This window comes from Lissotriton helveticus, chromosome 3_1 (assembly GCF_964261635.1).
Source record: "Lissotriton helveticus chromosome 3_1, aLisHel1.1, whole genome shotgun sequence".
Lineage (NCBI taxonomy): Eukaryota > Metazoa > Chordata > Amphibia > Caudata > Salamandridae > Lissotriton > Lissotriton helveticus.
The window spans coordinates 1,383,872,091-1,383,889,870 of record NC_136061.1 but is presented as its reverse complement, the minus strand read 5'-3'; the positions used below and the strand labels follow the sequence as shown (position 1 = coordinate 1,383,889,870).

The window sequence follows — 17,780 nt, the reverse complement described above, 5'->3', positions numbered from 1 at the left end:
TCGAGTTCTTGTTTACTCTGTGGCACTTTATCAAATCTGATTATTGTTTTCATGTAATTGGTCCGAAGAGCTAATTGGATGATGGTGGTAGCCATACTGTGAATTGTTTAATATGAAAGCTTATTTACAGAACAAAAAGCAGGCAGTAGAGCAGACATCTTCTCTGCATCTGTGTGCAGTGTCGGCCTTCGGTCTGATTTCCCTCCATCCTGGGAAAGGGGTTCCTTCTCCTGCTGCTGTGTACTGGGAGGGTTAATGGAGACTGTCTCTGTGTGGTTTGACGTATGCCTGGGCTATGGCGTTGATGTAACCTAGTGCGTAATTGGGGCAGTATGTTTGATGCATACGGGTGCTAACCATCACTACCTCGCTTCTCTCTGAGCAAACCCTTCCCACCAGCCTGTTTGCGCATGTTGGTCACCTTGGACTTCGACTATCCAGTCATGCTTTTTTTTTGATTGAAGGTCGATTCATGGAAATTTTGTGTAATGGGTGGAGGGCAGGGTACACCATGGTTAAACCACTTAATATATGCCCCCCCCCCCCACCCAGGGACAAAAATGACTCCAGCCAACAAATCTTGGGTGTCTCTTGCTAATGATTTCTTCCTGCCATTTCTCCCACCTCCCTAGAAAAGGTGGGAGAGTTCACTTACACCTGATGGTGGCCTTACAGATGCATCCAGAGGTAAAAAGGCATTAATGGTTTCTCTAAAACACTTATAAAAGAAGATTGAAAGCTTTAATGCCAGACTTGTAGCTCTGAAAGAGAAACTTGATGGCATAGCGAAAAGGGTTTCTGTGATTGACACTTCATCCGAGGCTGTAGAACGGAGGACTAAAGTACTGGAATCATTTGTTACTCAACAGCAGGAATTGGTGGAGCAGTAAATCTATTTTCAGTCCTGTGCCTCGGTGTCTCTATCCTCTCTGGAGGGCCGGCTACAGAAATTGGAAAATGAGACTGCAACCCAGAGGGTAATTGTCTGACCAGTCACTTACTTGGCTCACAATCAATAGAACTTTTTCCTAGAAGAGGCTTTGCCTTGCCCTCATGACTGGCAGTTGATACAGCTTCAAATTGAAGCTACATTAACGACTAGAGGTATTTGAGCAGGCAGTGGTCATATGGGTGCAATTTTGGCTACACTGCAGAGGCCTTCCAGTGAGAGGTCATTCTAAGATAGGCAACAATAAATAAGAGGTCTGCCACATGAGACAATCTAAGTTTTTTTTAAAAATACTTGATGTTTGATGTAGAAGGCTCTTCAATACCTGAGAAAGAACTTCATGAACAGGGGGCACAAGCTAGCTTTCGATTAACGACGAGGCTGACAGTAACGGTGGGTGAGGTGTCAGTTTTTACCCTGAGGTAGGCCGCCCTGTCATATTTGGACAGTCTTAGCTCCAATGTAGGGACGAATAGAACATCTTATGTACTTTAACCTCTAATGGGGTCTGGTTTGTCTTCTGAGGTTTCTAGAAGTCTACCCTTGCCTTGTTCTCTAATTATGGTCTGGCTTGTGATGCCCGACGTCTGAACCCTGGTTTTACCCCTGGACTTCTTTGAGGGAAAATATTTATAGACAAGCGATGTGTTTCATGCTTTGATTAGGTGCACTGTTTCGCTCCGCCGGTATATGTACGTAAGTAGACTTGCAGTGAGTGACTCTTGAAGGTTTACCGTTTTTAAACTTGTTTTTCATACTTGTGAGTAGGGCTGATGTTTCTTGTACTCTTGCCTATGGCATATAGGCTCCTGCTTTGAATTGAATACAAGTGCTCAATAAATTAAATACTTACAAAACGCCAAGCAAACGATCTCCTAATCGAGAAACTGAGGAGATATATTAAAGTAAGATGTTAACAAGTTGTTTTGTTTATTGTTCTGTAGGTAAGATGGCCAAGCCATTTACACCTGAAGAGGCCAACAACATTGTGATGTCTCTAGATCGCCCTGCAGTTTTCAGTAACATGGTCTATGATTGGCCAGCACAGCAATGGAATGCTAGTTATCTTTCTGAAAAATTGAAAGGAAAAAAGATACGATTCCGGATGGGCAAGAGAAAGACAGACACAGGTAGAGCTTTTTTTTTCTTAAAATGTATTTTTATTTACGTTATCAGCAAATGCAAATGTATATCCGACTTCCTGCCCTTAAGCCCACGAACATATTGGAGTTCAAGCTCTTAAGCCAACAAACAATATTCAACTTCTTTAAATTCAAAGCAGTTAGATTTCTGAAGTTTCCTGTGAGATTCTGCTTTAAAGAATTTTTAGGCTATGGTCTGTTCTTCCTCTTTTGATCAGTTTGCAGCTATGCAGGAACCTTTACTCCAAATACAATTGTAAACTTTTCTGTAAAGCTCTGTTTTCCCCCACCCTTATACAAACTTGTTTACATCAACTCTTTGGCCTCGATTACGAGTGCCTTATTAGGTCTCGCCTGAGCCAGCACGCATGCGCTGCTCTGTGACGCATTTTGTAACAGCTTTTAAATTCCAAACACACACTCATGCGTGTGCTTGGAATTTATATCTTGCTATTGCAGCATGCAATTGGCCCAAGGGGGTGAATGTCCTGCCTTCTCTGTTCTGTGGCCTAGGGTCCGCGGGAGCGAGCATGAGCGCCCTATGTTCCAATTATCGCGCCGCGTCTTGCGGTCGCGTTAATTGGAAACAGATGGGCAAATGCGGTGCTTCACTTTTGCCGCGGCCCCACCACCTTTCGAATGGCTTGCCTGCTCAGACCCTAAGGAGCCTTTTGGGGCTGACCGTGCTGCAGTCAGCTAGCGTGTCTCTTACTGCCATCAAGTGGTGAGAGGGGGTATGGTTCTTCAGCTTGAATGAAGAATAAAAAAACATGAAAGAGAAAAGAAAAATGATTCCTTGTGCATTCCTGTCCTGCACCCAAAGACACAGTTTAGCTAGATCACGGTCACAGATGCACTATTAAGCGTGACTCAATGCTAACAGAGACCATCAAAGCTGAATAAAAGCAGAATTTTGCATAAGGGATCATACAAATACTAATCATATTTAACCGACCAGTCATATTTTCTCATTCCTAGATACAGCCCACCAGTTTCAGGATCTGTAATATAACTGACTGTTTGGCAGACAATACTGATGAGTCCATGGCAGCGCTAAGACTGTGTCTAATATCCTCAGATTGATCAACCTGTGGCTGATAATCTCAAAACCCATGCTCCGACAAAATGTTATGATTGCTCTGCTCAGTTTGAGCCTTGATCTGTCCGCCATGAAGATCGAGACATCACCTCTTGACGTCGTCCTTGGCATTAACTCCGACCATGTGCACAAAATACCTAGAGACCGTTACCATATCACACTGGATTTTACTTAGTAGTTCCTTTCTCCCTCGTAAGATCATTCCTTGTAGATGGATCACCACTATGTACAGTGGTGAGGTTCTTGCTACCACCCTCTCCACTGTTGGCACAATTGCTTCCACCACAAGGGTCCCGTGCCACTATGTTGTTCTGAAAGGCGCAGTGAGTCAACTATTTTCTTGCTCTGTCTATGTACGAGTGGCTGATCAGCCATACTGGGTACGTTAAAATCTTTCCTTAATCAGGTTGTTCAGTTGTATATAATGTCTTGGTTTGTATAAAGGTAACAAAAATGCTTAACACTTTTTATTATAACTTTTCAACATAATGCACAGCAGCCACAAGGCTCTATAACATAGCCAGAAGTTCTGGCTAAACACACAAGGTCCCAAAGGCGAGACCTATTGGCTATGCAACTGCTTGTTTTTTTTTTACGATCTCTGGGCAAACACCTGATTGTGCTGGGATCAGAGACGTTTTAAGGCAAGGGCAAAGTGGGCTCTGGCCCAGGGCCTCAGCGTTTCAGGGGCCCCCTGATTGAGCCAGCTCTGTTCTGCAGAGAGTCTTGCCCTGATGACCTTGAATATTTCTTAAACATATTGTTTCCAATACTGTTTTCCTTTAATTTATTTTTAATGTGTGTGATGTGTCAGAGTCTATTCCAGAAAATTTTGCAGAGAAACGTTGTGTTTGTTTCATTCAACATCCATAAAAAAGGATATTTTTGTTATATACTAGACCCCTGGCGCATGTCACTGCCAATGGATACATTTCACGTGACTTCCCTCTCGGCCGAGGCACGAGACAGGGATGCCCACTGTCTCCGTTGCTATTTGCACTGATCTTGGAGCCCCTCGTGATCTGGCTTAGATGGGAACCCTCTATCAGAGGGCTCCGTTGGACCGATGTATGGGAGGATCGCATATCCCTATATGCGGGTGATATCCTCCTATACCTCACCTCCCCCAAGAAATCCATTCCCGAGTTATTAAATGTCTGTGAGAAGTTTGGCAGAGTGTCTGGGTACAAGATCATCTGGACTAAATCCATCCTCTATGTTCTCGTGGGCCCCCCTCCTGTTTTGCCCCTGAGCTGCCCCCTGAGGACCTCAACGACGGCATTCAAATATCTGGGTATCTTTGTTACACCAGACCCCAACTAATTTTACGCTCTGAATCTCCGCCCCCTCCTCAAGAGGTTTAAGCGCGACGTCAAGGTGTGGCAGACTCTCCCTCTCACACTTTTGGGCAAGGCCGCGCTATATAAAATGATGGCACTTCCTCGCTTCCTTTATGTGCTTGAAAACACCCCGTCCATGGTTCCTGTAATGTATTTTAAAGCGATAGCAGCATCAGTATCCCATCTGCTGTGGGGCGGGAGGCCACCCCGAATTGCGCAAGATAAGTTAACTAGAAGCTGGTATGACGGGGGGATAGCGCTCCCAAATATTGAACTATATTATTGGGCAGCACATCTCAAGCAGATTAACTTCTGGCTGCACGCCCTGCAAACCGAACCGGCATATCTCGCTGATAGACACTCTCTGGAGGACAAGGGACTGCTTCGTAATCTTTACTGCCGTCCCCCCCCCCAGATTTGATAGGTCCGACACAGCATTCCGTGCAGTTGTGGTACAAGGCCAATAGACGTCTTAAATGCTTAGGAACCATCACTCAAAAGACACCACTGTGGGACTCCTACCAACTAGGTTTCCTTTGTAATAGTAAAGGGTTTCAGGCTTGGGACGCCATAGATATATCAGATGTGGGTGATCTCTGGAAGAAGGGTAAAGTGGTGGAATTTGCCCACCTTCAAACGCAATATGAGATGTCACAGACGGAGAGGTTTAGATACTTACAAATTAAGCATGCACTGCAGTCAGCTATACGGACAGGCACTGTCTTGCAGGAGTCATCTCCCCTCGAGGATAGACTCCTTACGGAACACATGCAGGCCAAGGCCACTTCCTTCACTTACAGGAAACTCATTAATAACCTCCCTGACGTGACGTCTGCATTGAAACAGAGCTGGTCTGTAGAAGTGGGCTCCTTTGAAGACTCTGAATGGCAGGAGGCCCTCTCCTCGCCACGGGAAACTGCCATTCCCTCTAGGTTGAAATTGATCCAACTTAAGGTACTGCATTGTACGTACTATACCAGGACAACCCTCCACAAAATAGGGAAAGCTGCGCATAAATTCTGCCTGCGTAACTGTGGGGAGGAGGGATCATTTTTCCACACCATCTGGGACTGCAGACACATAACATCATATTGGAAAGCAGTAATGCGCACGATTTCCCAAACGATAGACATCTCCCTGCTACCGGATTCTCGACGCTGTTTGCTTAATGTGTGGGAACATAATGATCTTAACCACCGGCAACAAGACTGGGTGATGTTGGGCATGTTGATGGCGAAACGCAACATCGCCATGCTGTGGGGCTCGGCTGTTCCACCGACGCTTAATAAGTGGTGTAGAGACATGGATGAGGCAATGGTGGTGGTAAAAGCTGTCTACATCCACCGTGGCTGCCCAGGGAAGTGGGATAAAATCTGGGAGGCCTGGAACAAGTTTCGGGGTAACATTTGCGAGCCACCATGCATCATTGGGAAGGACCTGGACCAATTAAACAAGGACATGGTACAGGGGTGGGGCAACCATGTGTTAAAGTACTATATTTGATATTTCTTGCCTTACATTCAATGCAACTGAGATGCCAGATGTAGCACGATTATGTGATGTCAACTGATTTGTGTAAAACTGTCCAAATTGTTTTGTTCATGTAGAAAATAAAAATATATTTTTTTAAAAAAAAGGATATTTCTGATCAAAATAGGACCTCACATATATGAATTGGGAGGGTGTCATCTAGATTATTTGCAAAATTAGTGAGTAGTGGCTGTGTTACAATATTGAGAAGACACACACATCACTATCCATGAAGGATTCCTGTGATGGAGGAAGAAGTGTGAGACATATGTATGCAGTTTATGATATTCAGTAAGGTGTCAGCTTTGATCGGTTCTGCAGGTCAGTTTATCGAATTTCTTATGATTGCAGTTGATTAAGTTGTTTACTAGACAGGGTGTCCATTCTGAAGTTTTTCTTTCTTTATGTTCCTAAGCAGATATACGTTAGAGATGGGTGGTCAGGAGATCTGCTCGGATAGACTTTTTTTACATTAATCTTTTATATGATTTTCATTGGAATGTCAAAAAGAGGTCATTTTATTTTTTTAGTTAGGACATGCAGTGGTGAACTAAATTTGAGTTCTTTGATGGCCAGCGATATGTGGCTGTTCTCTTCAGTTATTCAAATTCTCTTGAGTTAATGTGGGGTGGTTTGTTGCTGTGGACTGGTACAATATTGGGCGATAGACATGACTAGTAGCCGTTCTGTCTTATGTGAGTGTAGCAGGACTAAGCTGACTGAGGGAGTTATTATGCAGATCGTTCAGCTATACGACCACTGAGTGATATAGTAGTAGTGAGGGCATGGAGGCGTATATGTGAATTTACATTACTATATAATACCCAGGTTAGACACAGATCAGCTCTTCATAACTTATCTTGACATAGAAAGGTGTTTGACTGTTTGCCAACATTAAAATAGTGTATTTATTAGGGTGCTCCATATCAGTGTAATGTAAATTGTACTTGAACAAACACATAATATTCAAGATTCTGTCTCTGGATTATAGGGTGGTGTAGTTATCTTGGAAACAGTCTTTTTTTCAACTCCGGTCTAAACTGTAAATAGTCCTCAATGCGTCAGATCTTGGCTTCTAGTGTGTTCCAGAGGTTGGCAACCTTTACTGAGAAAGCAATGCCTCCAGTGGATTACTTGTAGTAAGGGGGGTCTAATGAACTGTGGTGCAAATCTGGGGTGCACTCCCCCATTTTGTTTGAATTGCTTGAATTTTATTTGTATGTATTGTGGTCCTTTTCTGTGGCAAGCACTATTGGTGATGCAAAGGGCCACAAACGTTTCTTGTCTGTCTAGAAATAGCCTGTTAAGTACTTGCAGGACTAATACCATATGTTCTCTGGGGTTAAAGCGGACCAGTATAATTTTAGATTTGTTGTTTTGTGTACGATTTAACTGGAAGGGCAAAAGTATAGGCTGTGGTATACTTAAGCTTGCAAATTACGTGTGAGGATAGATTGTAGCTTTTTTAGTATCAAAGGCATGACTAGGCACAGTAGTTAGTGTGTTGAAGGTGCTGTGTGGCCTTGTTGCCCATGTGGTGTGAAGGATAGCTTTGCATCCATGATTAATTCCAGTATCTTAACTCTGTGTATGCAGTTGAAGGAGCATTGAGTTCCTTGAACCAGGTGGTGGTAGGCTGATGTTTGTACAGTTGTCCATAAGTCGTGATCTCGGTCTTTGAGGTGTTACGCTTTAGGTGGTTACTCATTATCCATGTATGTAGAGCACTGAGACAGTCATCAAGTCTTGACTTGTATGTTATGTTAATATATGTTATGTTAATTTATTTGTAATTTGCAACGATAACCCGAGATGCCTTGGAACTAGCTTGTAACAGATCTATCTAACCATGTCAGCATAAAAAGGTATAATTTCTATAGAGGTAAAAAGCCATGTTTTTAAGGCTTTCCCTAAAAGCCAAAAGATTTCCCAATGTTTTTAAATGAATAGGTAGGGCATTCCAGGAGTGTGATGCACTGTGGGTGAAAATTCTTCCTCTTCGAGAGGGTGTGCTTATATTTGGGAATCAGCACATTATAAGCTGTGGTAGACCTCGGGGTTCTTGAATACTTGTACCACTTGAATTTGTTTCTCCAGGTAGTCTGGTCCCATCCCTTGCAGTGCCTTAATGACAGTGCAGGCAGACTTGAATACCACTCTCTGTCTTATTGGCAGCCAGTGAAGATATTTCAAGAGCACCTGCTACGGATTTGAATCTGGGGATGCCTAACAACTGCCATGCTGCTGCGTTTTGTATAATCTGAAGTTTATTCAGATATTCCTTTTGTATGTTTGAAAAGAGCCCATTACAGTAGTCAAGTTTTGGAAGCACCATCAAAGTGACTACTGTCTTTTGCAATGAGGAAGGAAAAAAGTTAAAAAATTTTTTACATTGTTTTGATGGTGTAAAAAAACTGAGTAAGAGAGCGCAATGACCTGTTCTTATAGGTGAGCCTCTCCTCGATAATCACTCCAAGATTGTGAGATGATATGACTGTTATAAGAGGAGTACCTAGCTCAAGAGGCCACCAACAGTGGGAACAGAAGGAAGGTCATTTCCCAAAAGCAACGGCCTCAGTTTTACTGGAGTTTAACTTCAGGCAGTTGTTTGCCATCCATTTTTTGACTGCCAGCATACATTCTCTAAATCTATAGTCTATGTTAAGATCGTTCTCAGTTAGGGAGACGACAATTTGTGTGTCATCGGCGTAGGATAGCGAGAAACTGAACTGTCTAATTAAGGTCGCTAATTTGGAAACCTAGCCATTAAACAGGGACGGGCTCAAGTAATCTTCTAGCTACTTCTCCCGTCCAGGTTATCTAAAGGAAATCTTTAAAGATTTTTGGAGGTGCTGGGTCCCAAACTGATTCTGGTGGTCTGCTTACAATGATAATGTCATGTTTTGTGGCAGACGATTGGTGTTGTCCCCCTTTGAGGTCCTTGGGCCATGTACACGGACAGTATTACCTGTGTTCTTCTTAAAGTAATTTTCTGTCTCCAATATTTTGAATCAAGTTACATGGAGGTTTGATCACAGAAGGGTCGCAATGATGCTGTTTGTGTTTTTGCACTTGTGGCGTTCTTGAGATGAGCAGTCCATGCCAGTCAATTATGCATAAGAGGTAGTGTTGTGGTTTTTGTGGTTCTAATGGCTGTTTTGAAGGCTCTTTTGTATTGGTGTAGTAGGATTTTTTCTTTTTCATCCCTTCCCTTCCTTTACTTGAATTTTAGTATGGCGTGTTGGGTTTTCCTCTTTTGATGTTGTAATTAATCCATTTGGTTTTCTTCTTGTGCTTAACTCTGAATGTGGTTTTTATTGCTATCTGGTGGTCTAAACCAGTGAAGATTCAGTTGTAGAAGCTGTGTATGTCTCGAGGTCAAATATTTATTAGGGTTCTTTCAAAATGGCAGTTGTGTGATGAAATCTATTTTTGCCATTATCTGGTTTGTGTATTTGTTGTTGGTGGTTGTTGCTGTCTTGTTGTTGCTGTCTTTGAAGTGGGTTTATTGAGGAGTATGTTGATTCTAAAGGTAATGATGTGGTCTCTCCAGGTTACTGGGGAGTTGTCGGTCCCTGTGGCCTCTCCCGGTTGGGGGCAACTATGATATCCAACATTGCAGGTGGTTTCCTCACCTGTGACCAGTTATCAGACCAGTCACGCCACTTTCCGATGCGGCTGCAGCACCTCGAGCCCCTGTCTTGTGCCTCTCTTTATTTCATGCTCTCTATATCCCTCTGGCTATCTCTCTCTAGACACATTCTTTTTCGCTGCTCATTTTTCCCCATTTTGGGCCTTTGTTGCCTTTCTCTCTGTTGCCAGTGTTTCTCGTTGAATTTCCCTCTTTATTTTAATGCCTTTCTGTCACTGACTGTGCCCATGTTTTAACCTTCCCTTGTTTCGTGCCAGCATTTTCTGATTGCATTACACCACTTTCGTTCTTGCCTTTTGGTCTTTTTTGTCCCCGTGTTTTTTATCCTCTCTCTTTTTCGTGCCAGCATTTTCTGATTGCATTTCACCCATTTCATCCTTAACTTTTGGCTCTTTTTTCTGCACATGTCTAAGCCTTTCTCATGCTTTTGCACCAGTATTTCTTTCTGATTGCATTCGACCCATTTTTGCCTTGTGTCTCTTTTTGTGCTCTGTTTTTGTCCTGGTTCCTTGTAGTGGGTCTCTGTTTTTCGCCGCTCCTGCTCTTCTGCTACGCCCTCCCTCCCCACCACTCTTTATCTTCTACCTTGCCATGTGCCTCTTTTTCCTCTAACTCGACCACCCCACTGCACTCGCCGCATCCACAATCCCCTGTGCTCCCCCCTCATACCCTACTTAATGGCAGCAGCAGCACAGACCAGCAAATTAACCGGTGGTGGCCCTAGTTCTCTTGAACTTACCTGTGACCAGTGCTGAGACCGGCCAGGGCCCTTTCAGACCTTGCTCCAGCGACTTGAGGTCCCCATCCTGTCTCTCGCATGCTCACTCTTCCTTTTGCTCTTTCTTCTTTCTGACCCTTCACACGTTGTTTTTCACCACTTTATTTTTTCCCCATTTTGTGTCTTTGTTGCCTTTTTCGCACTCTTGCCAGTGTTTCTCATTGCATTTCACCCTTCTTTTTCTTGCCTTTTTGTCTCCTATGGTGTCTGAGTTTTCGCCTTCTCTTGTTTTGTGCCAGCCTTTTCTGGCTGCAATTTGCCCATTTTTACCTTTTTTGCCTCCCTTTGTGCTCTGTTTTCCCCTGGTGCTTTTCACTGTGCCTCTGTTTTTGCCTGCTCCTACCCTTCAACGCCCTCCTTCGCTCCCCAACGCTCCTTAACAGCTTCTTCTCCTTGCACCTCTTTTCACATTCTCTCCTGCTCCCTGTGTCCCTTCCACCCCTGCCACCCCCTCCCTCCCACCAACCTGTGCGCTCCTCTCCACCCCCAACACCTTCTATATGGCGACTGTAGCGCGGACGCGTGCATCGGGTGCACGGCAGGTCGCCAAAAGAGTGTCAAAGGCAAGTCCATTTACACCTATTCATGGCTGGGCAGGTCCCAGCGCCCAAAACCCTGGTCTGCTCTTTGACTCACCACACTCTCAACCTTAGCCGCCACTTGCCCCGCTGCTGCTGCGCTGTACCTCGCAACATGGGAGGAGAGTTCACCTACACCTACTGCAGTTTAATCTGCACCACTACACCCACTGCCCCAACACCTGAAGCAACGACACCAACCACACCCAACACCCACCTGCACTCCTCTTCTCTATATCATTCACGATCCTCAACACCCTCTCACTCAGCAAATAATCCATATGCATTTTCAATGTACTGGACGACACTTCACCAAAACATGGATGGCCGCAGCATCCACACCAGACATCGTTACTGCAATCCCTGCAGGCTACAAGATTGTCGGGCAAGACTGCCTACACAGACCTTTTCAAAGACATTATAAACTAAAGCACCAGCTGAGAAACCGGAATTGACTACATGGAACACCTCAATTTCAAATATATATCACAGCCAACTTCACATTAAGCGTAACTGTAATCTACCGAGCCCCAGGACCCTGAACCAGCTTCACCAGCAACATCTCAGGCTTCATTATCCCACTAGCCGTCAACTTCGATGCCTAGGCACTTCTAGGAGGCCTCAACTTCCCCCTAGAAGACCTGACCTCTGACTCACAAAACACGTATCAACCCCAATCCGCACTGCTGACACATTCTGGACCCCCTCTTCAACTCATTCAATAGTAACTATAAACGTACCTTCTCCCACCATCTGTACTGCGCATGCCATTGTCAGCTTCTCAATCAGCACTCTCCACTGCAAAAGAACCACTACGACTAGCCCTGATGGCTGACACTTAAATAAACTATCTTAGTTGGACTAGATCTCCACCAAAAAAAACAGAGCACACAGGCCCTTTTTCTGGTGACATCAGTAACTTTAACAACTGGTTCACTGTCTGTACTGATACCTGGGCCTCCCCCAGAAAAGAAGTCAAACAGCAAGAAAGGAAATGCAGGGCAACTGATACAAAAAAGAATTCAGAAGAATCAAACGGCACTGCAAACAGCTGAAACTGAGAGCAATCCAGAAGGAATCGGACAAGGAAGCTTTTAAATCTGCCCAGAGACATTGCCACCAGTAAATCCGGCAAGCCAAAAGAGTAGGAAGCTGGCTCTGTATATACTATACCAAAGTAAGGTATAGTGTGCCCAGAGTCCAGTGGAACCCTAAAGGTAGGCAAAGGTAAAAGTAGATAACACCTTACTCTCCATTTGTGGTAGTGTGAGCGAGCAGTAAGGCTTTATCAGAGGGCATTGCTAAGCATTTATTGTACACAACTCAGGCAAGAAATGTCGTCACACACTCTAAGACTGAACTCAGACTAATTTGTTTGTGTCAAAATATTATTTAGTTATATTTATTTCCTAGAACCAAGCAAGCCTGGCACAGGTAAGTGTAAATGGTACTTTACAAGGCAGGTTGAACAATACAAGTAAGCTGAATAAAAATGACTTTGTTATAGGTTTGTAATGCTTTGAATACAGTTGAAATTACTGTTAGATTACTTTGATTACTTTCCAGATTACTTTATAGATTACTGTTTCTACTCAGTGTGATATGCCGAGATATCACACTGGGACATTTACTAGAGAAAGGGTAAGTAAAGCAGTTTTTGTATGTTTGCAGTTTCTTAAAGTTCTATACAAACCAAGTCCACACAACAATTTTCAAAGGAAAGCAGTCAATGCAATCCTATGGGAGGAAATAGAGTTATCGGGTTACAGGTAAGTGCTTGGTTGTGGGAGTTGGGTTTCTGGGGTTAGAACCAGCATTACCCCAGGGTCAAGGATGCACTCTCAAAGCACCCTCAGCTGCACTAAGGCGTCCGGGTGCACAGTGCTGAAACCCAATGTTCTCCAATGGGGGACAGAGGGTCTCTGGCTTGTGGGTGCTCACGAGCAGGCCACAAGGTTGTGGGAGCAAAGCTCCTGATGTTAGGCTCAGGGCAAAGGGGGATCTGATATAGCACACAAGGTGCACCCACAACGGCACAGATGCGGCCGGGTGCTGGGTTGGCGTTGGGTGCCCTGTTGATTTCAATGGGGATTCTCCTGTTGCAACAAACACTGCAGTCTCAGGGACAAAGATCTTCTGGAGGTGACCACTGGTTAGAGAGGTAAGTTGGGATGCCTGGAGATGCTGGGACACCGTTGGTTAGGCCACCCTAGGCCGTTGGACGCCTGGTGCAGCGTTCTCTTTAGGCGTTTGGCTTTTCTTACCAGTTCCAGTTCCAGTCGCATTCAGTGGCATCCTCCAGAAAGTGGCTGCAGGCGTTGATTGGAGATTCAAGGCAGGTCAGAGATCACCAGATATCATGTCAGGATTATCGGGGAAACCTCCTAGTGGTGTTGGGTGACTCAAACTCGGGCCGTGGGCTTCAGGTGCAGAGTGGTGCAGACTTGTGGATTTGGCCGGAGCCAGAGTCTGTGGGTGAGCAAATCCGGTGCTCACAGGAGACAAAGTCTTGGTTTGGAAAGGCAGGGCAGGTCCTCCGGGTTCTTGGGGGCTGTTGGCTGCAGGACACACAGGTATTTAGCTGGAACAGGTTCAAGGTGGAGACATGCCGGTAGGGCTGGGGCCAGGTCAGTGGGCGTACTCTTCCTCTTACTTCAGCACGGCTTCTTCAGTCCTTCTTCTTCTGGCCGATTCTTGTCTGAGGAGACAAGGTTCATGGTTGCCCTTAAATTCTAAATTTAGGGGCGTTACAGGTAGGGACCAATGGGTCCCTTCCTTGGGGTGGGTACACCCCCTAATAACCTGGTGACGACACAACTGATTTTGTGCCTCTCTGACAAAATACCCAACACCAGGACCAACTTCAATTCACATGACTTAATTGACTACCTGTATGAAGTCCAACTGCTACAAATTTACTCTAATCAAACCAAAGTGATCATTTCCAGCAAGGATACCTCGCCGCTCGCCATCCGACATCCAGCACTCGAGTAAGAAACCTTGGGATCATCATCAACCACTAGCTAGACATGTCCACCCAGGTCAACGCAGTCACCTTGGCCTGCTTCCACACGCTTAGAATGCCGATATAAAGATATTGAGGTGGTTATCTAACAACCTCAGGAAAACCATCACCAAAGCCCTCATGCCAAGCAGGCTAGATTAGGTGAAAGCTCTCTACGCAAGAATCACCAACCAACACACACAAATATTTCAGACTGTCTAAAGCAGGGGTCTCCAAGCTTTTCAATAGCGAGAACGCTACAGCCTTTTATATGGATTAAATAACCGCACAAATAAAGATCAAGCTGCTTAAACACTGGCCTAGAGCACCCAGTCCTGATCAAGTAAGAACACACTATTAATGGCAGAAGAGCTGTTTGGGAAACATTGTAGAGCTATGTGGTTCACAAGAACCAGTGTTGTCCTTTTACACTTCTTTATCAATCATTCTGTGAGAGGTGTCTCAATGGTTTTGTTATTTCCTACTCAGGCAATACATGGGATGACACTATCCTCATTATGGGAGCTAGGATCTGAAAGATTTCCATTTTTGGGTGAATTGCCCTAAAATCCATTAGTTGATGTCCAGAAACTGGCACTACCGTAACAATTTATAATTAAGAATAGGTACACGCACACTTCATAGTGCTCTGCAAGTAAAGATACCAATGCAGCCTTCCCCATTCCCATAGGTATACCTCTGGTGCAAAGATAAAACGCAAAATAATGAATGAAGAGTTTGCTTTGGGAAGTTAAGTACCTCTAAAACAAAGAAAATGAACAAAGAAATAGATAAAAGATAAAAGGGAGTGAAAGAAAGAAAAAAAGAGAAAGAACTTGAGGAAGGAGAGAAAACGAGGAAATTATGAAAAAGGAAAGGAAAAATGAAGAGGAGGACTAGAGTGACAGAAAATACAGATGAAAGGAAGGAGAGGAATAAAAATTGGAAGGTGAAGAAGGAATCGGAGGAAGGAAGGAAGGAACCGAAGGAAGGAGAAAGGAACAAAGTAATGAAATAAACAAGGAGCTAACGAAACGGGGAGAGAAGGAACAGAAAAAAGAACAAAGGAGAAAAGAAAATTATAGCAGGAACAAATATGAAAAGGAATATTAAAATAGAATTGAAAGCAAAAGAAGGAATAAAGCAGAGAAAGAAAAGAAAAATGGGCAATTACTAGAAGTGATAGAAAGTAGCAAAAGGGAGATAAAGAAAAGGAAAAGATCAAATGAAAAGAAGAAAAAAAGTGAAGAACCAGCTACTGTGAGAGCAACTGAAGGAAAGAGAGTAAGAAAGTAAAATAAAACCAAAAGAAAAAACTGAAAAAGAATGTAAAGAAAGAATCAGAAAGAAAAATGTAAGAGATTAAGAAAGAAATATAATAAGAAAAAGAGCGGAAGGAACAATAAAGAAAAAAAAGAAAGAATATAAGAGACAGAAAAAGAATGAAGGAAACAGAAAGCGAATGAAGGAAACAGAAAAAGAATGAAATTCAAAAAGGAACAAGAAAGAGAAAAAGAAAAAAAAATGAAAAAGAAAATTTAAAGGCAGGGCAACCCTTCTCCAAATATTTTACTTCCATTGACTTTAAGGAAATAATCCAGTTATTTAGACTTGTCATTCGGGATGCTATATGTTTTCAAGGGGAAGGTTTTTAAACAGTGCGCTTTGATGGGAGGCATATAGTAATTATTTTTTTAGGGCTTGTTATATTCAACATTTTTTTTAATTAAGAAGAGAGAAGGCTTAATTTTGGTCCTGCACACACCTTTCCAGGCCTCACAGCTCTATTTTCCAAAATATTGTGACAGCAGCACGCTACTGGTAGCTCGCGGTCGACCTGTTGGTCTAAAGCTAAGCAGCTAAACTGGTCCTCAGCCTCCCATGATGGTCTCATATTACATCTCACCTAAGGGAACTGCATGGCTCCCTATAAAGCAGCACACACAATTCAAGCTCCTCACCCATATAAAGCACTACACAACACAGGCCCAGCCTACCTGAACAGCAGCCTGCAGTTTCCCCAACCCTTCAGGCACCTTCGCTCACCCACAATCTCCCTGGCTCAATTACCATAAATACGCATAAGCAGGTCAAGAGGTCATACCTTCTCACACATCACCCCTAAAGCATGGAACAACTTCCCACTCCACATTAGGGCCTCCTCGTCGCTTCTGGATTCCTGCAAGAAGCTGAAGACTTGGCTCTTCAAGTGGACCCCTTGAGGGAAGTCCTACAAAGCACCAGGGTACCCTCACAGGTGATATGGTGCTATAAAAATCCACAAAAAATAAAAACGTGTGGCGGGCGGAGTGAGCTGGGCCAGACAGTTTGTTGGAGACTGAAAGCCTCGCGGTTGGATGAGATAATTTCACTTATAGTTGGATTGTTCTTGTTCCATCAGATGCTGAGGTCTCCTAGAATATTTAGGTTGGGGTGGATTAGAAGAGTCTTGGACACTGTATGTATTAAGACATTTTGAAAGTTTGCATGCTTTTCCCTCTCAGTGCAGGCCCCGTTCAAGGTCACGAGCTCCGGGTTTCCAGGGAGTGCGCGTTCTTTGGGGGCCCCCATGGCCGAGCAGAAAGAGGGTCTCACTATTCACAAATGCACCCGAGGTGGCGGCGGCCGATGTGAGCGGGGCTGAAGTCCTGCGGCCTCGCTTGGTAATGCAGCTGTGCTGTCAGGCAATGAGATGTAGTCAGTCGTTTACTGAGTGAAATGCGGACTTGGATCTGTGTAAAGTGTTCATATGTGCATAAAAGGAGTATCCAAATATAAATTGAAGGTTCCTCCCACGTCACACTGAACTGCAAGTCTGCGAATAAGAAATACGCTGAGGTGTTCACAGCCCGGCCCTTCCCAAGAGCACCACTTCCAGTGCAGTCTGCGGAGCTCCGCTGTGTCTCCTTAAATACTGTACTCCACGCCCTCACTCCACATCATCCAATACACGCTGCAAATTGGGGGCAAGAGTTACACTTTCACATTGCTCTCTGGTGATAACTTGTTCCTACGGACCCAAGTTGAAAACAAATGTTCACTTTTTTTGATTAAAAACAAGGCGGGGGTCTTTAGTAAGGGGTTCAACCAAACACGGGGGCTGCGTAACAAAACTTGAAGGGGCCTCCCTGCAAGGTACATGGAGGGGCTCCCTCTGGGCTCAATCAAGAGCGCTCCAGTCACAGAACTGGGCTGAGGGGGCCTCCCGGAGCTTGCCTCCCCACTCACTGCGGGGGGTCTGTGTTACCCCACTCAGTCGAATATGTAAGTGGATTAAAAATGGTGAGAACACGTAAAGGATTCGTTATAAAAACCACTTACTTTCCTTGTGTGTCCCATCTCTGTTGTGGAAGCGTGTAGACAAGTGTGTGCTGCCCTTAAACATGCGAAAGGGTGCGATTAGCACATGAGCATGTTGGTGTCTTTAGACGCGCATGCAGATGTCAATTACACTTGAATATATGTGAAATGTGTTACTGACCCTGGCTAAGTGTGTGCCAGCGAGCAGGGCCAGACTGGGAACAAAAACCGGCCCCAGGGTCTCAAAACCGGCCCCCACCCTTGCGGCGCACCGGGGGATTGCCCGGTGCCCGCTATGGCCAGTCCGGGCCTGCCAGCGAGATCCGCTGCCCATCGTGTATGCACAAGTGTGCAGGAGCTCTCATGTCGGATGCCCGCCAGGGGGTACAGCTAAGGGTACTAATGCAC

The 17,780-nt window shown here is 44.5% G+C and overlaps 1 protein-coding gene across 4 annotated transcripts in view; it reads left to right on the top strand.

The window, feature by feature from the left end:
• HSPBAP1 (HSPB1 associated protein 1) overlaps positions 1-17,780 on the top strand; it is a 1,313,039-nt gene that overhangs the window by 406,972 nt on the left and 888,287 nt on the right. For all 4 annotated transcript variants that reach the window (XM_078682025.1, XM_078682026.1, XM_078682023.1 and 1 more), the window contains one exon: positions 1,894-2,079. In XM_078682025.1, coding sequence (XP_078538151.1) covers positions 1,899-2,079 — 181 coding nt within the window. In that variant the 5' untranslated portion in view covers positions 1,894-1,898. The remainder of the gene's footprint in view (positions 1-1,893; positions 2,080-17,780) is intronic.